Genomic DNA, 21958 nt, shown 5'->3' with positions numbered 1-21958 from the left:
GGGGCAGGCTTGGGGTTATCTCCCGGGGCTAGCGGGGCATCTCCGCGGGCTGTGGGCAGGCTCCGCCGTGGGCAGGCGGGGCGGGGCGCTGGGCGGGGCGCGGAGCGGGGCGGGGGCTGCGCGGCGGCGGCGGCGGCGGCGGCGGGGCCGGGCGGGGGCGGCCCCTCCCGGGCGCAGCGCGGAGGCGGGCGCGGGGCATGGTCCCGGCGCCGGGGCCGGTGGCGGCGGCGCGGAGCGGGCGCGGAGCGGTGGCATGCGGCGCGGAGACATGCGGCTGTGCCTGCGCTCTGCCCCGCCGACATGGACCGCCGCCGCCGCCTGCCGCCACCGCCGCCGCCGCTGCTGCTGCTCCTCCCGCTGCTGCTGCTGCTCCGCGCCGCGCTCGGCGCTGCCGGCCGTCTGAGCGCCCGCCCCGGCAACGAAGGTGAGCCGCGCCACGGCCGGGTGACCCGTTTATTCCTCGTTCTTTTTTTTCCGCTATTCCCCCATTTCTCTATTTATTTTTCCTCATTTTTTTAATTTTGGGTTTTTTTGTTGTTTCCCCCCTCCCCCCCGTTATTCCTCCCCCGCCCCGCTGTTCCCCGTTAAGGTGATCCCGCGCGGCAGCGGCTCCTCGCCGTGGGAGCGCGGTGCTCGCCCTGGCACAGTGCGGCCGTGCGGGGGATGGATGGATGCATGGATGGATGGATGCATGGATGCATGCGCGGGCAGCCGCCCTACGCTCCCCCGAGCGAAGTTGGCGAGGGCAGCGCAGCCTGTGCCACCCCGGCCCTCCGGCAGCGATAGGCAGCCGGAGCCGCAGCCCCGGGCGAGGCGGTACCGGCGGGCGGGGTAGGGGCAGCGGCCCGGGACCCGCAGCCCCGGCAGGTGCCCGGGGCGAGCCGTCTCTGCCCCAGCCCCCGATCGCTCTCAGCCCGGTGATAACTCCGAGCCCTTTCTCGTCTGCAGCGGTGGTGGTTGCGCTAGTGGTCCTGCCTTTCAAAACTTTTAATTAATCCGCAAAAGAAGCTTGTTGCCCTGTAAAGCCTCCTCCTGGTTCCCTCGCGGGTTTGTGTCAGATCGCGTTGTTTGTATCGAATGTGTATCAACGCGTTAAAGTTGTGTTTGTGTGTGTATGTGACTGTTTGTTATTTCCCGGAAAAAAAAAAAAAAAGAGTGAGTGGTTTATTTTCTTTTGGTGTGTTAATTCCTAAGATGACATTTGCTGAAAACCCATGCTAGGTTCAGGGAAAAAAATAAATAGTGACAACCAGACACTGTGAAGCTGATTGAAATATACTTGAATAAAAGCCCCTAAAAGACTCCTGTCCTTTCCCTATTAAGGAAAAAAAAAAAAAAGAAATGGAGCTTTTGCTTGCTTGCAGTGAAGGCAATCGGCATGACCAGGTTGTCCAGTGCAATTATTTTTTGGGGTAAAATCTAGAGGGCAAAGGTTGTGAAGAACTTTTAGTACCTAACAACCATGTAAAACTCAAAACTCACACCTGCTTGAGTTGGATGTTGTGTAGAGAAGCTCTGAAACCTGTCAGAGCAATTATTTATTTCTCCCTTACAAATACTGCTGATGTACTTACTGATATTCTGTGTGCTTATGCGATAAGGCAGTGAGATAACAACTTTCCATGATTTCTGGAAGGAAAAAGAAGTATAGTAAAAAATAACTAAGGAAAGATGCAAACTTCACAAGTCCCTGGTAATCTTTACTCAGTTGGTTTCATTGCTAAGAGATAATTACAGTACCATTATACAAGAGGAGCAGTGTGTCATCTGTTTGTATGTTTTATGCAAATTTGTTTTGTATGCAGTGCTTTATAGATTTTTTTATTTTTTTAATGAGTGTGCTTTCAACAGTCATTTTTAAACCTCCAGATAGAAGCTATTTTGTAAATATTGTCATCTCTTAAAAATAATTTTCAGGAATGAAAGCAAGAGTGTGGGTAGGGTTTACTGTTGTCTTATAACCATTCCTCTTAGGGAAGGGTTGTGGTTCTGTCAGTCAGTGGAGCAGCTCTGCCTCCATGGCAGTGGAGACACATTCTGCAAACTGAGAGTGACTATGCCAGAAAGATATTGGAGCGTTCCAGTTTGCAAAAAACCCCCACTTTTTGTGTCTTTGTTTCGAGCCACTGGCGCTGAGAATTGAGAAAGGAGGGAAAATATGGGTATCATACGGAATGCATGTTAAGTACACTTGTCCAAGTCAGCTTTCAGCAAATGCTGCCTCTCTTCTCTCTTCTCAGCTTCAAGAGCTCATACAAGATGAGCAATATTTGCAAAATTGGTAGTGAAAACAACAGTAAAAATGCAGTTACAGGACAGTAACCTGCTTTTGAGTGGCTTTTTTTTTTTTTAAGTATGTGTTTTGTTATGCTTTTAAAAAACAGGAATGCTGTCAGTTTTCTTTTAAAAAAGAGATCAACTTTTAAGGGCTTTTTAGTTTTTTTTTAAACCCCCATTTAAGAAAGCTCGGTAATACTTTTATTTATTTACATTATATGGATTGATCGTATGAGTTTAGAAATCTTAATTCTTATAAATTGCTGACCCACTAATCTGATGAACAAGTGTTAGCATGCAGCTTTAAATCATGTCAGAAGATGATGTTTTTCTCTATTAAATAATCTTTTTCTAACCACTTCATTTACATTTCTGGTGTTGTTCTCATAAATTTCCTCCCAAAACTAGAGATAGATGTTTCTAAATTTCTCTGGAGTATTTAGAAAAGTTTCCTTTTTCCACCACTGAGAATAAAAAAAGATATATTTTGGACAGCATTTGTTAATGTAGGCACGTAGATAAAAATGTCTACCTTTTCCCTTACATTTTATATTAAAGCTACTGTTGAAATTCTCCCCATAAATTGTTTTAACAGTGGATGGAACTAATTTTTGGTGTGTTTGTGTAGCTTAGTCTAACTTCTAGGGGATGTAAATGTTGCAGTGGGCACGTAACAAGAGTGTGGGCAGAGAAATAGCTCCTGAATTTATTTGACTTGAAATAATTTTTTTTTTTAAATCCAGCTTCACTTAACATTTGTAATTAATATTAAAACTGGTGACTGTTGGTGGTAATACTACAGTGGCAGTGGATGGGATGAAGCGAGAAAAGGATGAAAGTGGGGCTGAAGACAAACTGCTGTCTTACTGCACTTTGTGGTGCTCAATGCTTTCCTTTTTTGTCTTTTTCTTGGAGAGCTTAAGATTTTCTTAATTTGCTTCATCCCAGAGAAATTTTATTTAGGATTTTTTTCTGGATAAAAAGTAAAACTTTCCCCTGAGTTTGTTTTCAAACTCTATGCCATGCTCGTGAGAAATTTTCCCTACACAAGGAGGTTCTCTGAAGCTCAGATTTATCTGTGTTTGCTGGTAAAAGGTGTGTGCTCTTTTCTGTGGGGCAGGACAATGTCAGGAAGATTTAACATCCAAATTTTCCAGTTTAGAGTTTGCAGGCTTAGCCCTGTAGGTGCACAGAAACCACAGGTTCTCCTGTTCCACTCTGCTGGGTATTCTCTGCTTGCTGAGGATTGCGTTTCTTTTTTCTTAGAAGGATGCAATTCTCTTTCTGAATAATTCCTGTGGTATCAAGAAATCGAGTGAGTCCTGTCGTTCTTTAATTTAATAATTTCTCCTCGGACTCTTCTGTAACTATATTGCCTGCCTGAGGGTACCAGCCACCTTAATTTCACTGTTTTATAACCCACAACAGTTAACACTTGACCTAGGTCATTAACAGGATTATCAGCAAATTTGTTTAAGCTTTTACTGACAACCTGAATTGCTTCAATAATATTTTGACTGTGCAGACAGGAAACTTCTTGTAACCTCTCAATCTAGCATAAAATTAATTTCTTGTGAGCACAGCTACCAAAAGATCAATATGGGAAATCTGCTTACAGTACTTGGCTTCAAACAGTGCCTGTTTTGGGTTTACAGTAAGAAGGTTCCGATCAGCCTCTCTTTTCAGTCTGGATTTGAAGCTGCAGTTTCATCTTTTGAGCATTGATTGCCATCTCAGAACTTTGCAGAACCACACAATTAAATGCACCATCTTTATCCGAGCTGGTCTCTGTTAACACTTAAAATTGCTAAAGACAATTTACTGTGCCTTTGTAGTAGTGACAGCTCTTGGTGTGGTTTTGAAAAATGTGCTGCTTGCACATGGAACAAAATCTTTGCCCAAGTCTTGCATGTGATTTTGGGGAAGGCTGACAATACTGGGCACTTTTCAATAGAGTCAGAAGGGGGAAATGCTTTTTCTAAATCTTACTTTGCTCTATGTCATGTATCATTAGGTCAGGGTAAGTCTTCATTTCTTGTGGCACTATTCCTGCTGCTGCCCCTGGCTTGCAATTGACTGTTTATCTGCAGAAGAAGTTAAAAGCAGGTTTAGAAGTCTGAATGTGGTGCCTTTTAAAATTTAGTTTCAACAAGCTCAGAGTCATGGGGGGCTAGAGGACTGTTTTTCATACAGCTGTGTTGTATTCAAGGCTTCTGTGCTTAATCCTAAACTGTATCATTAGACAAGTAATAAACATGTTTTAAAATTCACACCATGGTGTGATGGTTTTAAAGCTAGGAGAAGTTGGGTAAATGCATAATTTGCTGGCAACATTTTTGATAGTAGACTGTAACATGTGGAATAACTAATTTTCTTAATTGTTTGTCACTGGGCTTTATTCTTGACTTACTACTATTTCAGCATAGTGTATTAAAATGAAAAAAAATCTCTCTATTGGCTATAGCAAACTTAAAGCAGGTGTTTGAAACACAGAGATGTGCAAATTAGACACAGCAATTAATTCTTATTGCAGTTAATTTGGACACAACATACTTGCTGCCCAGCAAAGCACTCAGGGCAGAGAAATGGGTCAGAACTCTTCTGTACCCTCAGCTTCAGCAAAAAGGCACCACCAGATGGGCAGGCATGAAACAGATAATAGGCACACCAAGTTTAACAGTTGTTTACACAAAAGCTTTGCAAATCAAGAGTGTGTTCTAACTGAACTTAAATTTTTCATTCCCAGCTGGGAGGATGTACAAATTAGTTTTAATTTTTATTTTAAATTATTCTCTGCTGGAGTTAGGTAAATTGCTATTAGTATACTTACTTTTTGATTCTGTTGGAGAACTTAGGAGTTTTCCTCCAGGAAAATGTCTATAATTGCTCTTGTTCTTGTAATCCCCACTTGATGAAAGTTTAGAAATACAGATGCAGGTGTTCATTTTCTCGTTCTCAGAGCTCTGGATTTTATCACCAGTGAGGGTCACTACAGAGCTGTTACCAAATACCACGGTCCTGTTTGTGGAGTTTTATACAGAGCCTGAGTTAGTGCCATAAGATACCTGTAACTCGTGTAGCTTTGTAGCTGCTCTTTGATTTTTCTGGGAAAGAAAATAAAAATAAATAAGTAACTGCTGCAATAATCATGCCTTTACTTATGGTGAAGTTCAAAGCTCTGCTCAGTGGAGCTGGTATTGAAATCCAGAAGGTAATTTTGATACCCTAAGGTGCTAAACTGGATGTTTCCAGAGTTGTTAGATAAATCTCCAGAGGTGGGGCAGAGGGTTTTCCCTGACCCCCTGCCTTTCCAGCATCCAAAGAGTGCTTTTTCTGGAATGGAACATTTCCTTTCTTTTGCATTGTTAGATTTGTTGAAGCATTGCTGAAAATATATTTTCAGCAAGGAGGAAAAGACTTGTCATAAGAAATGATAGAGTGAAATAGAAGACTTTTTAGTTTACAAAAGCATCTGACTACTGTAAAATGATTGTTTTTCCTAAAAATTCACCACAGTGGGGTAGCTCTTATTTCTGTAAACACTTTAGAGCAGTAGCTTTTTTTTAAAAAAAACCATATTTAAACTTGTTCTAAACAAGAACTTTTAAACAAAAAATAGGTTAATTCAGAAGATTAGATATGAGCTCCCAGGAATTTAATTTTGGAAACAGAGTGTGGTAGCAATTTGTGGGCTCAGGATTGTATCCCCAGCAGAAATCTTGTGTCTTTTAGTTTCCTAGGCGCTTGCTAAATCCAAGTGCAAGTTCTCATTTTGCAGCGTGAAACAGATGCAAGATTAAAATTCAGTCCCTTAAACTGAAAGTTCCTTTCAAATTTCTGCAGTGAATGAATGAAAGAAATAAAGATGTAGAAATAAAGATAATCCTGCCTGAAAGAAACCTTGGATGGTGACAGAAAAGTTCCAGTCTGCGAGAGTGAGGGGGAACCAGCACGTAAAGCCTTAAATTTGTAGAGATGTTATTAAATCAGACACATTGTAAGCAGAAAGGTTTGTACCACTCTCCTTTTTCTTTTTTTTTTTTTTTTTGTTCATTTAACTACCGTGTCCTGCTGTTTCAGGCAAAATATGGAGGAAAATCCCATTAATCTACTGGAAAAGTATTGATGAAAGAAGAATAGCAGAGCAAACGAACAGTGGTTGAAACTTGCTAGCAATTAAGAGAACAATAGGTTGAATGTTAAGGTTCAGTCAGGGCAGTTTAGTGTAATATGGTGGGGGAATGGGGCTTTTTTTTTATTTCCAGCTGGTTTCTCATAATGTTTTTATATCTATATTTGGATAGAAAGATTTGCATGGCATTTTTTTTTTAACAATAATTAAACCTGCTAAAGTATAGCTGTCTCACATAAGAGGACAGCAATTAAAATCTGAAACTTTTAAATTGGTGCCTAGGAATGGAGGGGTTTGTAGAAAATCTAGAGTGACAAGTTACTCTTTAAATAAATTACAATTAAATCACGAAAATATATTTCGGTCCGTGATGGGCTTCCCCACAAACTTTGTGCAGTAACAAATAATAAGAAGTGACATGGGATTGCTTAATTTAGTTGCTGAGAAGTTAGAAGGCAGCTAGAGGGGGTTTTTCCTTGATTTTTTTTTTTTTTAAGAGGCAAAGCTTTTTGAGAGATCCATTTTAGGAGGGGAGAAAATGATTAAAGGAAGAGAAAAAGTAGGCAGAGATGAAGAAAATCAGATCTGAATATTAAAAAAAATCCAAACTTTCCCTCATTACTGACAAAGTTAGGGACCCAGAATTCAGCCCTGAAAGGGATCCAAAGAGTGAGCAAAGCACAAATTAAGAAATTCCTTGCCTCCCTGAAAGTCTGAGCTTTGTTTACATTAGTAAGCTTCGTGACTCTGATTTACCAGTGGTGAATTTCAACAGAGGCTGCAGTTAAGGAAGGGTAAAGGCATTTTCACCATTCTATTTAATCTTGCTCTGACAGTGCTTTCTTTAAAAAAGAAAAAAAAAAAGAAAAGAAAAGCAAGGCAAGTTATGTCTGTCCAGCCTTAATGTTCATGGAGAAAACTGACTTGAGGCCTTTAGGTTTTAGGTTCTGAGATGGTGAGGGCCTTACCCTAAAAAAACTTTTCTCCCATGATTTACCCCAGAGAACAAATGTCCTGGCAATGCCTGAGTGCTCAGCGTTCCTGGAGTACGTGGCTCCAGCTGTGGAGAATGTTCTGTGCTCACCCAAACTCTCCAAAGAAAATCCAGCTGTAGGGAAAACTCATCAGGTTCTTTATTCTCAGCTCACTTGCCCACCCTTCCTCTCATGCCTGTGCGTTTTTTTCTGTCCCTTCCCTTCCAGAAATCAACATTCAGCCAGAAAGAGTAGAAGGCAAAGATCTTTTTTTGTTTGTTTTTCTGATTTTGAGGGCTATGTGCCCAGTCCTCTTTTTACAAGAGGGGGGATGCTTTGACCCTGTAGATGCCCAGAAGAAAAGACAAAAGAGAAGAATGAAATGTTTAATGACATTGTTTTTCCTGAAAGATGGACTAGAGCTAGATATAGGGTGTCCAAGGAATTAAAACAGAAGTTTTCCATGCAAACCAAGGACAGAAACACTGGAGAAATAGTGTGAGGAACATGCTTAGTTTATGGAATAAAATGGAAACTTGATCCCTTTGTGGTAAGGTGGTAGAAGCAGAAGAATAAGCAGAAGACAGGGGTCTGAAAGTGTCTTGTGGGTAGATGGGAATAGAGCAGTCATTTACCTTTGTTATAAATATTTGTGTTTCTCACATATGGAAATAGTGAAAAAAGATGTTAGTGGGGTTTTGGTTGCAAAGGCAGCAAATGAAGTCGGGGCAATTCCATTTTTCATACGGATAGCTCAGCACACATGTTCTGCATTAATTACCTCCATAAATTCTGTTAACCTGGCAAACAATGAAAATATCATGTTGGTGACATCACTGTATTGGAAAATAAAAATGGGTTCAGCATCTTGATTTTCTCAGCATGACATTTGAGGAGATTTCTTATGCTATTGGCATTTTACTCCTGCAATTTGCACTGTGGTGTTAAGTCATTTGCTCTGTGGGTTTATTTTATCTGTGGGGCAGCCATCTAAGGGCCCAAGCATTCCATGCAAGCTGGGGATCTTTATTCATGGAGGTAGAGAATAAAAGCTTGACAAAGTTATCAGGGCACACTTGAGTATGTGGCTTTCCAAATGTAGTGCTTCAGGATTCTCAGAATTCTTTTACAATTCTTGACTTCTGTGCTTTAAACTTAGAAAAACAAAACTCAAACCGAGCCCAACCCAACTCTATTTATTTTTGTTTTTCTGTGCCCCATGTGAGGAGTTCCTTTAAAGCCAAATTTTTTTCTGAGTTGTGGCATGCTGCCAGTTGATTCACCAGGGGGATATCACAGCCTTTTTAACAAATGAATACCCATTTCCTGGACTTTTGCTCTGGTCCCTGTCTCAAAAATTTCTGTCCTCCAAAGGGGTATTGATCACTTGCTGGGGATTTTGTTGATTTCTGGGCTTTGAATATGTTTGAACTGCAGTAAAATTTGTGGGAACCTTGGAACTTTTAGTTGGGGGTGTTGTGTGTGCCCAAGAGTCTTTTCTGTGACAGTTTCTGGTGTCTAGAATTCTAGAAACTGAGCGTGTCATAGTAGGCTTGGACTTCTCAGCTTACCTTAAGTGAACTTGGACACTGACTCAACATTAATTTTCCCCTTTAAGCTGCTAAAAGTCTTCCCAAGGGGGATCTTTGTCATGCTCCAAATCTACCAGACCTTCGGAGAGCTCAATTCTGTAAAACCAGTGAATACTGGAAATTACTTTTTGTTTCCAAGGGAATGTAGAAGTAAAAAGAGTTAGATGTGCAGTGTGGTTAAACCTTTCTGAGAAGTGCTTTAGGACTTACTGAAATGATTTGAGTAATGTTTGCTCTTGAGTTTTGGCTAGACATAACATGTGGTGCCATTTTATGTGCCTCAGGGTTTGGGCATCCAGTGGGACTGACAAATATGACACATCCTACAAGAGACCCACTTCTATTCTGGGCTGATAAAAGGCAGGGATTGGCAGGATTTAGGTAACTCAATCTCATCCATAGTTTCTGGGTTTTTTTTTTTCCTCTGAGAGGAGGAAAATAACTTGGGTTTTAAAGGGAATTTAAACTCCCTTTCAACACAGTAGCCCCCATTTTGCATTTGCATATTTAACATGGTGCCTCAGTGGTATCAGATTTAATGCCAGAGTGGTGGAATGGAATGAGATCTGTAGGATTTGTATCTGAATGTCAGTTCAGCTAAACTCTAATACAGGTATCCTGAAGCTTTCTGCCTCTTGCTTTTTGTAGGAGGCACTGGAACAGGACCAATTGGAACTGTTTAAAAAAAAATGCAAAGAAGCCAAGGCGACAGTAATTTGGAACCCATTAGGTTAATCCATTTTTAATTTTTATATCCTTGTCTTGAAGAAAAGAACTGGCACATATCAACTTACAGGAAATAGCCTAATAAAACTGAAACCTTATTAGGCCCCTTTGATAAACAGTGCATTCCAGCCCACCACCAGTCATATGTTTTTGCATACTTGGAAATTGAGCTTTGTGCCACTTTAACAATATCAAGAGAATGCTCATGTTTCAAAGTAATAAAAAAGAAATAAAAACCTGTTTTGCCTGTGTTCATCACTGAGAATGGGTGGATTATTGTCCCTTTTCCACAGGCAGGCTCCATACTTAGCAAAATGAGGAAGACCACTGGAGAGCTTCCACTTAGCATGGAGTGCAGGTGATGTTTTTATTTATAGGCATTCTTGCATTGCTGATTGCTGCCCTGCATTCCCTCCTTCATGGCAGCCTTTTGAGAGAAACCTGCAGTGAGGGGTTGCTGCTTTGGCTGCTTCTTCTTCTTTTTCAGCTGTAGGAAAAGCTGAGGTATCTAAATCTGGCCGCAGATGCTCTTGGGGAGCGTGTTTGATAAGAAAAGTAAAATCTGGGAGGAGGAAAATTAAATTCTTCCTATTCAAAAACTGCGGGAAGCTGCCATGAAATTAGAATTTGCCAAATCATCTGAATTGATGGTGGAAGCTTTTATGTTCTGCAGAAGCAATAGTCTCTAGGGTAATTTGACGTAATTTGCTAGTTTTTTGTCTTTTCATCTGATATTTGTGACAAAATCTCTTAATTTTGGAAAGTTTTTACTGAACACTTATGTGAAAATAATCGATGCTTGGTCTTTCCAGTATTTTCTGAATATTCCTGTGTTCAGTATTGCAGCAACTGTTTTTTAATTCATTTTGGTTTTTGTTTACTTGTTCATCCCTTGCCCTCACCCTGGTGGAGTCCTTCAGTCAGCAGTTTGACCACAGATTGAACATGACAGTTGCCAAATTTGGAATGTTCTGCACAAAATCACATTTGTGTTGTGCAGTGTCACAGCTCAGGCAAGGAGGGTTGGAAGTGCAGACCCCACAGGGCTGTGCCTCTCTCAGGGCTGCAGCCTGGCTTTGGGCTCAGCAGAAATCTCAGCTTTAGCAAAGAGTTTTTCAGTAAATGGGCCAAACTGTTGGCATGTGGGTTGGGAAAGGGCTGCAGAGTTCTACTGGCGTTTTTATTTTATTTTCTTCTGAGCAGTGCTAACATCTTCACTAAAATATTTGAGGGGAAATGCAGGACCATAAAATCACAGGAGGCTTGACTTTTATTATTAAGCAAGCAGCAAATCAGGCTACTTAAAACCAGGCTTCACTGCTGGACACCCTTTTTTATTTGTTGTCCCTTCCCAAAGGTTTCTTGGTCTGCCTTAGCTGTTTTCATGGCAACATTGGCATGATAGCTGATCCTAGCTGGAAATCAAAAATTGCATCAAGGTGTAACTTTGCCCTGAGTTCTGCCTGCCTGTCTATAAGTGTTGGTTCTAGCCCCAGAATAATCACAAAAGTGATCTGCTGCCACTGCTTGGGCAATGGAGAGTTGTGAAGGCTCAGATCTGTGTTCATAGATGAAAAATACATGGATGAAAATACAAGTGCAAGCCCCCTTTGCTGGGAAGGGTTCACCATTCCAAATATGTTCATCAGGCTTTGGGCTGACTCCACTCTGTCCCACCCCAAAACCAAGTTCTGGCTGACTTTCTGCCGCAGAGTATTTTTTTTGCTGCTTGGGATTATATGGCACATTTCAATTAGACAGTCACCATTTTTTGGTTTTGGTTTTGTTTTTGTTGTTGCATAGAAAATTTAATTTTTCTCATTTGTTGGCTTTTTTTTAATAACCAGCCAGGGTAAAAACTCAAAGTTTGTTGCCAGACAAGAGAAGACAACATAGTGGTGTGAGGTTTTTTTATGCATTTTTTAATATTAATGGAAAATGTTAATTAGCTGAAGAAAAAGTATTTCAATATCTCTTGACATTGGCTATTGCTCTGTATTTTCTATGCAAAGAAGAAAATTTGGGAATGCTTTCCACTGGTGAAGTTTGTAGGTGGTTCTCTAAATATTGCAAGTTGCAGGATAGTGTCCCCTAGCAGGCTTTCCTCATTTCTTCAGCAGTGAGGGGAATTTCCGAGTGATTCTACCTGGCATGAGATTTGTTTGTTTATTTTTATTCTTGTGGGAGGTATTTATACTGTATTCACCTCATTGTGGCAGTTATTACCCCATGTGCTGGAAATGCTGCAGCTTGCAGACTGTGTTCAGGAATCAGTTTAGTTTTAGGGTTCTTTTCCTTCCCTGACATCCCTCCTGATGAAACATGCTGTTAGTGAGCCCTGGACCATCACTCCCAAATCTGGAAGCAGTTTCTGGTAGCACGAGTGTCATATTCCACCCAAGCCTCCATTCATCTTCTGCTAATGCTGTGAGAGGGAGAGTGAGGGAGCTTTGTATTTCACATCCTCATCCCTACTCCAGTTCTGGAGAGAGGTTGGATTTACCCCCTGGAAATCCACATGGAGGGAGCTGATAATGCTTTCTCCTGTGGCTGTGCATGGGGAAGGCCAAGAGAATAAGGCAGCAAAGAGTCTCTAGAAAGAGAAAATATTCTTAAGTGGCATTTTAGGGGTGTGCTGTATTGGCAGAAATACTGCATTGTAGTGTGGAGAGCAGGGCTGTTGTACAGGAGGACCAAATCACTGATTTTCAGAGTCAGAAGTCATGGCTGCTCATCTTAATGCCAGTAAATTCTCCCTTAGAATTACCACTAGCTTTAAATCAAGGTAATTATATGATGGGAACCAATGCAGGACACCGAGCTAGTTAGACAGCACTTTATTTATTTACTTAAAGTTGCTTTATGAGAGCTCCTCTGTGTCTCCTCAGCACAACCAGGAATCTTTTCCAAGGCATTCTGTTGGAAAGAATTGTCACTAGCAAAGAAACTGTTCAGCTTTCTTTTAAGAGTTACCCCTGGTAACTGGCTGGTCAACTTCAGGGATTTTTGTAGGAACCAGTGGAGTGATGGTAACATAGTTTTGCAGGAGGAGTTGGTACAAGGAGAGCAAATGAGTTGTGTGAGAAACTCATAAACTTCTTTCATCTAGTAAATATATGGCTGTAGGCATTTGTAGGCTATTTAAGTATTGGCTTTCATTTAACTTTAATAGTATATGGGAAAACAAATGAGGATCACACTGAAAAATGCCTGCCAGTGAGATCCTAGCTGAGTACATCTTCATGAAACACTTCATTAATTGGTTCACAAAATGGACCTGACCAAGTGTTGTTTGTTGTTACACTAAAGGATCTATCAGGATTAAAAGTTGTGATGAGTTAATGTAGGAATCAAGTGATTGCGTGAAGTTTTCCATTTTTACTCTTTACCTAACCATCCAAATCCATGAAGAAAAGTAAATCAGATAATGAATTTCTAATCCATTCTTTATGTATTTCTTATGTCTTAGTGTAGGGAAATGCTATTTTCTCCTCCAGTTTCCAGATTAATATATGGTGTTAAGACATACAATGACAAAATGAACCATTGCTTCTCCCAGTCATTTTTGTCTAGAGACCAGGATTGCATCTTCTGAGTTCTGCATTATTGTTTCCTCTCTATCAAGGTGTACAATTCTCTGGAAGTCACGGGGAAAATGAGTGTCCTAGAAGCTTTTATCAGGAAGAAGAAGGTGGTTTTTTTTTGAAGTTACTACTTGAAAGGAAATTTTTTGCATTTTAGATACTATTAAAGAACAGTGCAACACCCATCTGAACCAGAAGCTTCCTGTAGCCAGAGTGAAAACCTCCCTTGCAAGGACTTCTAAAATGTAGTGAAACAGGTTTGAGCATGGAAAAGTAGTGGTTCCAGTCTGAAGGAGGTGAGGAAAGTGGAATGAAGGAGAGAACTGAAAAATTATTCTTAACTTCATAGATTTGATCCTGATGATATCAGGTTGCCCCATGGCTGAGGTACCCACCTGTTGTGGGGGACACTGAACATTTAATTACCACCCATGTCCTGTAGTGATGCCTGTGAGGGCAAGATGGACCTGCAGGCAGGTCTAGAGAGGGGGAACTTTCACCAAGCTGTGGGTCCATTGCCTGGATGTGTTTTGCAGATGAAATTAAGTTTGGACTGAGTTAATCAATTTCAGAGTGGCCGCAATCATGTTTTCAAGGACCTTGTCCTGAAAGAATAAATAATGTATCATTAATATAATAATAATATATATCATTTATTATATATAAAATATATCACTAAAGTTTGCTCCTGGGTGATTTGCCTCAGCCACTTCTTGCCAAGGGATTTTCCTCAGGAGTCACACTTCCTTCAGCACCATGCGGTGCAGATGCATGGCAAACAGATCTGTCTCATCCCAGGAGATCCAGAATCTGTGGGAATTTCTGCTAACAAAAAATGAGAAGTGCACTTTTCCTTTTGAATTTTTATTGCTGTTTCCTTTTTATGGATGCAAACCTTGCTGCAGAGTTGCCTGCCTAGGGCCCTGTGCACTCAATAAAGGACTGACTGATTTTTCTTTGTCTATGTGATTGAGGACTTGATTCAGGGCTAAGAAATATGTAGCACTGGATTATGTTCATTCTGTAAGATTAGTAAAGATATTGTGTTTATTGATGTAGATAAAACAGTGCTATTGTTTTCTTTTAAAGGGGAGTATAACTGCAGGGGGAAACATTTTTCTCACATAGATGGCAGAGCAGCTCAGTCCTGGCAGTAGAGCAGTGCACATATATCCATACAAAGCACAAATATGTGTGCACAAAAATGTAGAAAATATGTTTATTTATGGTTCTTTATAGCACAGCCTTATTTTTAATACTGTACACCTGTGTCTCCTTCTGCACATTCTAATTAACAGTAAAAATAATGCCTTCAGAGCTCTTTTTTTTAAAAGTGGTGTCCAAAATTAAACAGCAGTTAAAAGGAGAATGATGAAATAATACAAATAGCTTAACTCAGCTGATTCATAGACATTGTTCTTCATTTTTTGTTTGCTGTTCTTCTGTTTACTTGGAACACCTATGCTCAGGCCATCTGGTTCTGGCAGCAGTGACAACCCTTCAGGTTAACAAATAGAAGAAGAAGCTGCTACAGTGGCTACCTCTAATAAATCTGTCATTGTCAGGTGTTAAAATGCCCTAGCATATGCTGAGATTTATTTCATTTCTCATTATCATTATTTCTGTACTGAAGGGGAAAAAAATATAAAGGGGGTGTTGGGGGTGGTGAACACACCCAACAAAAGTAAGCTCAGATTGCAGATAATAAATATTACAGTGTTGCTATGAAGTATTAATACTTCATTAGTTGATATTTATATACAGGCTATTTTCTTTTATACAGTATTTTGTATAAATTCACCTGTTCTGCTTTATGTTGATAAAGAAGTGGTTACTTAGGGAAGTGTGTGATCAAGCATGTGGAGGCTGTATGGCCAAGATGAGGAAAAAGAATTTACTCTTGTGCTTGAAGGAAACAAATAAATGCTAAAAGAAGACTATCCTTTAATTTTGATGTACATATTTATTTTAAATACCTTTTGTGTTTAAAATAAGGTATAAATCCACTGAGATTTGATTGACTGGAAAATGCCTGTGAAACTGTTTACAAATAAAATCTTCCTTTTCACACTGAAAATTATTGCATGATTCAAAAAAAAAAAAAACAACCCAAAAAAACCAAACCAGCAAGATTAGCAATCAATTGATGGCCCTCTTTAAAAGCAGGTTTGTCTGAACTTGTAACATTGTAAATAATTACTCTTGTATCTAATGTGTTACACATGACATTTAGAAAACACTACTCTACTGCAAGACAATTTGAGAACAAATTAGATCAGAAGCAAGAAAGAACTGCAGGAAGGACTTTAATCAGCTTTCATTATTTATTCCTGTATTCTGAGAAGATTATAGATGCCAAATGGATGCCTTTAATCAAATAATGATTTAAATATTCAGATCTCACCATTTCAGTTAGATGCAGTGACCCACATTTCAAGAATCCGAGGGGAAAACGCTATGGTTTGTGCAGCTGATAGAAGAGTTCTGTTCTCACCCCCTGCTGCAATTAATTTAGCCATGATCCCTTGTTTGTTTTTTGTCACTTTTCTGGTTTTCAGAAGTTGCCCTGTCTGCTGCTCATAGTGTTTTAAGCTAAAGGAGATGATCCTTTTCATTTGTCTTTTTTCTTCTGTACAGCTTCACTGCCTGGCCACCTGAACAAATCATCTGCTCACAGGGTCCTCAAATAAACACAGCTCTGGGTGTGGGTAACTGAGGTTAACTGGGCAGAGGCAAAGGAAACTCACTCCTCTTCCTTGTGTCTTCTTTTGTAGTTAATCTGCTGGATTCAAAAACAATTCAAGGGGAGCTGGGCTGGATCTCCTACCCGTCACATGGGGTGAGTTCACTGGAGTGTGAAATGGGAAAGTGCTGCTGCAGACCAATGTGCCATTTAACCATTGTTTCCTCTTCAGAGGACACTGTGCAATAAGGCTGGGGCTTTGGAGATGCAGAAATAATCTGCTCTGAGCTTGCAAAATAAGGTTTACACAGGTGTGGGGCCTTCTATTTAGAACACCCATCCCACTGCAGGTAAACCCCAGGAAGGACCCATTCCTTGGGGAGAAACATGAAAGCAAGAGGTGCACTGAACAACAGCAGCAAAAAGTTCTCATTAGGTACTGCTCCTTCTCTGTCATAAAGTGTATTTCTAAAAGAGATCACGGCTCTGTTTCATGGCGTTACTTGCTAATTTGCTCAGATGGAAGTGGTGGGAGGTGAAAGCTGTGTGGACATACGTGGCTGATGTAAGTACTTATTTGTAACTTTTGTGCCGAATTGTTGCTAAACTGTTCAAGTCATGAGTTAAAGTATTACTACAGAAATGTCTACATAATGTTCTGGAGGTGGTTGTTGGTTGTTTTGTTTACCTTGTATCCACATCTAATGAAACTAGGTATTCTTTTGGAAGATTTAGAAGTGCAGTCTCGAAGCACCTGCGCTTTCCAATTTGCTAACTCCATCATTTCTACATAGTTTTTCCCAGCAAGACTCTTTAAAAAAATTTCTTGAATAACATCATATTGATGACTAAATGGTGCATATCTGTCTAGTGATGCTATGTGTTCACTCCCCACCTCCAGGTCTCTGTGAAATGTGTGTTTGTGTGTAGGAACATCCCACCTCTCTCTTTCTGCATTACATCATGCAGATATGCAGGATGACTCTTGCATTCCTGCATTCTGTTTCCCCCAAACACAAAAAAACAGTAGCAGTTGAACCCCCATGTCCAGAACCCCCATACCCTTGCTCTCAGAGAAGGAGGCTGAGCCATCAAGTTTTTGCTGAAAGAAAGCACCTGTGAGGCTTTCTTTCGATGTTCTTTGTTCTTTCTTTCTTTTCTTCTTCTTTTTTTTTTTTTTTTTTTTAGCTTTGGGCAAGCTGTTGATTGGCCTTTATCACTTTTACAGAATCAGTGTTAACAGTGCCTTTGCATCTCTACCTCATGGGATTCCTTTGCTAATGTTTAAGTTGTGCCTTCTTGATATTAGGCATTAAGCAGGTGTTTAGCAGTATTTAAGGATGAAGGTTTGGTTCATTTTTCGAGTTCTCTCCGTGTCTCTGGATAAAATTGCTCCATTCTCATGGGAAAGAAGTGGGAAGAGGGTTCAGGTTTCCTCCTAGTGGCTTTTTCTGCTGACTTTTCCCAACAAGAAACATCTCTAAACAGGATGTCCAAGAGGGAACTCTCCAGCAATTTCTAGTTCATCAGTGTGGTTTTCTTTTTTTCACTTGCATTTTTTTTTTGAAGCCTTTCTCTCCCAGCTCCCACTGCTCCTCTGCTTTGCTCTCCTGCTCTGCTCAGCTCCTTGCAGCTGTGCAGATCTGCTGCTCTGCTCCCTGCAGCTGTGTCTCTCCTGCCTTGGATGCCTGAAACAGTTGGTAGGGAATGATGCAGGGTATCATGGGGGCTATAAGGAAAACAGATGTGCTACATTCTCCCACCAAAAAGGGCCCCTGGATCTGTCAAGGTCAATTTTATTGGCTTTTGCAAGTTTTTGTCAGGTAAATCCAGCCCAAGTTGTTGTTTGCGTGTGTTTGTACATGCTGTTCCTATTTACTGCCATATCCTCGGATATGGGAGCCAAAGTAAATCATAGAATTTCACTGATGTTCTTGCAAGTTAATGAAATTCCTCGTTAAAAATCGCGTGGCAGTAAATTAATGTAGATCATATGCTGTGACTGTTTTTGGAAGAGAACAGAGCCTCTAGACTGTAGTCTTCAAAATACCTTGAAATTTTAAGATTACATATTGAATTATAAATGCAAAGTGTAGAAATAACAATGTTTATCCTATCCCAATTGGCATTTTGCTGTGAAATGGTGACAACTTGAGCATCGTGTGAGAGAGGCGCCTTCTTCTTACAGCCCTTTATTTATAGTCAATTAATTAAACCTGGTAAATATGGCTGTGTCTGTCTCTTGAGCTAAAATATGAACTTAAGCTTCAGTGGAAAAACATTATAATAAAGATGTCACATCATATTGAAAGATTGCTAATAGCAGAGCAGTGATTTAGAAGGTAAAGCTGATAGAGCTGCACTGGAGGCTGTGACTCACAAATGAGAATATTGGTGTCGTGCCAGTTCCTCTCAAGCGTGCAGCAGTGTTCACATAAATGTCAGGACACCAAAGCTGGTGACTTACAGAGTTTTTAAAAATAATTTAACTGAAGTGTTTAACAAACCTCTTACTAGGTTAATAATTTTATCCTGTTGATACATGATATTGATTGATTTCTGGCAAAATGACCCGAATTGATTGGTTCTTCTGTATTTCTATAAGTTCTCTTGACTTAGGCATATGTAATAATAGCTTTCCAGAAATTCCTGAATATTCATGTTAAGGTTTGTAGCTCATTGGTATTCAGGGGTTTGTGTATCCCACATGAGCACGCTGTGATGGCAGTGGTTTAGACTCTGGTGAGTAATATCACCCTGGAAGAATGTGATCTCTCCTTGAACCATCCCACACAGCCACAGCCTTGGCTCCAGGAACACTGATCTGGTCAAGCTCATTAAAACCCTGTCGGCGCAAAGCATTGGCCCCTCCAGATAGCAAGGCACAAGAATTAAAAAATATAATAGCAGGTTTTGCTGATGCTTGAGCATGATTGGCAGCAGCCACAAGGCCCCTGTCCTGTGCCACCATCCCCAGCACCTGCCCAGGCAACCTTTTTGTGATGCCAATCAGTCAAACCCCAGCTCCATTTCTATAGGTTTCATTAAAAGGGAAAGAAAGAAGAGCTACTTACTCTGTGCAGAGTATATTATTGATATGCTGATTAAGCATAATGCAAATGATCATTAACCGTAATTCACATAAATTGCAGCAGCACAGATGTGGGGGTTGGGAGGATAAAGCAAGTCACTTTAATAATATACAATAGAAATGTGATGGATAATTCATACAGAACAAAAGGAGTACAGTCTAAACCCTGCTCTGCATATTCATGGGAGGAATTTTATTGGTTTCAGCATCATTTTTTAGGGAGAAAGATGTATCTGACTCCTGCTCCATAGTTTTTTTTTTTCCTAAACTTCACCAAAAAAATAATTCATGACATAATCTCAATCCATCGTTCTGCAGTCATGCAGCTTGTGACTCAATCTTTACGTGTTTATTAGTCAAATTTATGGACCTGAAATTTTTGGTCATGTTTTTTTCATGTAGTCAGAGAAAAGTAACAGCGAAATCACTCTTATCTTGTTTGGTTTGTAGCTAGAGAAAGGAATGCTGTGGCATTTTTTTTAATGTCATGTAAAAGATAATTGTTTAAAAAAGAAACAAAACCATGTCAGGAAAAACAAACCATAACAGAAACAACTCTAACAACAACAACAAAAATATCCAACTTCAATGAGTTCTGTACATGGCTAAAGTTAGTAAAATTCAGACAAAATTTAAAAGGCTGATTGGAAAAATAATGATTCTATTTCTGATCTTGACAGCTCTCTAAATTGCTGAGTTTCTTCAGAAACATTAGATTTCTTTGAGAGCTGGCCATACTAGGTACCTTAAACTTTTGGGCACCTAGTCTGAAATCGAGTGTGGACAACTTAGCTTTTTTTTAGTAGTCACTCTTATGGTTATTTGAACAAATCAGGCTGATCATGTCAGTAATGGAAACTGGTTCATCAGTATTTGAGGAGAGAAGGGTAACATTCCCTGCTTCCCTAATAGCTGGTGTTGTGCCAGGCAGGCTAGAGCTTGCGTGACTGAGATTAATGAGAGTTTTTCCATCAACTAAAAATTGGGTTAGAATCAAAATAATCCAAGCAAAAGTGAGGAAAATGCCTCCTTTCTTATATTTCAAAAGCCTGAAAGTAGTTTGTCACGTTAGGCTGCATTGCTGCCTACCCAGGCTGCTGGCAGCTTCCTTGGTTTCATTTGTTCTGATTTCAATAGTTGGCTAATGTGTAGCACTATAAAAACTTTTGGGTCTTTTCTTTTTGGGGGATATCATGGACAGAGTGACTGCAGAAGAGCCTGGCATATAAGCATTTGGATGTCCCTTGTGACTAGGTGAAGGTAGAGGAGAATTTGTGCAGGGTACATCCTGGCTCTGATGAAGGTGCTCTCAAATAAATGTCATTCAAGAATCAGTTTCTCAGCTCACTGTGACTGGAAAGTTTCTCTGTTAATGCAGAAGACATTTTGAAGATTAATAAGTATTTCCACGAGGTTTGCTTTCCTGCAGCTTTGTGTCTTGCTGTTAATTGCATCCTGTTCTGTGGAAGGTTTGGGTTTGGTTTTTATTTTCAGTAGGTCCTTAATGCCAGTGGGTTTCCTTGTGCCTTTCCTTCAGCCTTCCCCTCAGCTGGGCACAAAAAACACGCAAAGTTTTTCTTCCTTGCACAAGTCTCCCATTTTCACACCACTGCAGAATCTCAGGGCAGCTGAGCTGCCAAAAAGCCTCAAAACTGGCCAACAAAAATGCAAAAATTTATCAAACACCTCATTTTAGTTTTTTTTGATGCTGATTGACATCTTAGCCTGTGTTCATTTTTTTGTCTGACACCAAACTTGACAACTTCTAAGCAGTACTGTATATAAAGTAGGCAGTGTTGCTGAAATCACTAAGTGGTTGTGAAAATTAGTTTCAAAGTGAACCCAGTGATATCAAACAATTGGATTGAGACAAAAGACCAAAACTTAAAGATATCTTTATAAAGATATCTTGTTTTAAAAATGAAAACTATCATGTTATGCTGTATACTTTCTTTTTCCTATCCATTAGCAGTGGAATTTCCTTAGTACTTCTTAAAACAATGTGTTCTGTGAAATCAAGATTTATCTGTTTTGCCTGAGCTCTGGTCTCCTTACAACCCCATACTGTTACCCTGCCTTCCACAATTTGTGTATCATGTCTGAAATGCAGGCAGACTGTTCTGACGGTTGCAAGTCAAATGAACCACTTGGGATTTTGGTTTTGTGATTCATAGACTTTGTTTCTTCTTACAGTGAGCGGCTGATTGGAAATTTTTTTTGTTAATATGCTCATTTTTTTCACTTATTATATGCTTTTGGGATGCACTGAAAGTGTATTTGTTTCACTCGAGTCTCCTTTTTTCAAAATAGTGAAAACTTTAAAAAGTAAGAGCATTCATAAAAGTTTTTTTTTACCCTCAGTTTTCTGTAAGCAAGCCTGTGCTGTTTCTCAGTTTTAGACTTCTTGTTTTCTTCCTGCTGGAACAAAACTCTCTGAATGCTCTGCTGTAAAAGGAACGATTTTTCTTTGGAGAGGAACAATTAAAAATCTGCTTGATTTCTGAATTTTTAAAGTATCTTCATTCACACTCAGCCTTGAATCAGAAGGCAATTGTGGTTTCTTCAGTTTGTGGATGCTGCTTTAACAAAAAATCTGAATTAGTAAAAGGAAAATTGTTTTTATTATACTTTTTTCCCCTTTCTGCTAGATCTTTCTTGTAGCAACATAAAGCTGTGAGATAGGCCAGATAGATATGTTAATTCTGTGAATATTGTTATATTCTTGACTGATTTTGAATAAATGTGAGTTTTGTTGATAGTTTCAGAGGCAGTGTGTAAGTAGTCAATGACAGTGTATTTTAACTGGTTTTGACTTGTGTTCCTTCTGTGCACTATCTTCTGCTGCTTGCACTAAGCATGCATTTAAAAGGGAAGTTTAAATCAAAAAACTTAAGTGGAG

The 21958-nt window shown here is 40.0% G+C and overlaps 1 protein-coding gene across 2 annotated transcripts in view; it reads left to right on the top strand.

The window, feature by feature from the left end:
- The first annotated feature begins 136 nt into the window (after window positions 1-136).
- Window positions 137-21958, top strand: part of EPHA3 (EPH receptor A3) — a 176339-nt gene continuing 154517 nt past the window's right edge. The window contains exons 1-2 of one of the 2 annotated variants that reach the window (XM_077174600.1): window positions 137-424; window positions 16060-16124. In XM_077174600.1, coding sequence (XP_077030715.1) covers window positions 301-424; window positions 16060-16124 — 189 coding nt within the window. In that variant the 5' untranslated portion in view covers window positions 137-300. The remainder of the gene's footprint in view (window positions 425-16059; window positions 16125-21958) is intronic. The other variant, XM_054654880.2, reaches the window with a different exon arrangement.

Source organism: Agelaius phoeniceus, chromosome 2 (assembly GCF_051311805.1).
Source record: "Agelaius phoeniceus isolate bAgePho1 chromosome 2, bAgePho1.hap1, whole genome shotgun sequence".
In the NCBI taxonomy this organism is placed as follows: domain Eukaryota; kingdom Metazoa; phylum Chordata; class Aves; order Passeriformes; family Icteridae; genus Agelaius; species Agelaius phoeniceus.
Note: the sequence above shows the minus strand (reverse complement) of the source record. Positions and strands in the feature narration are given on the sequence as shown.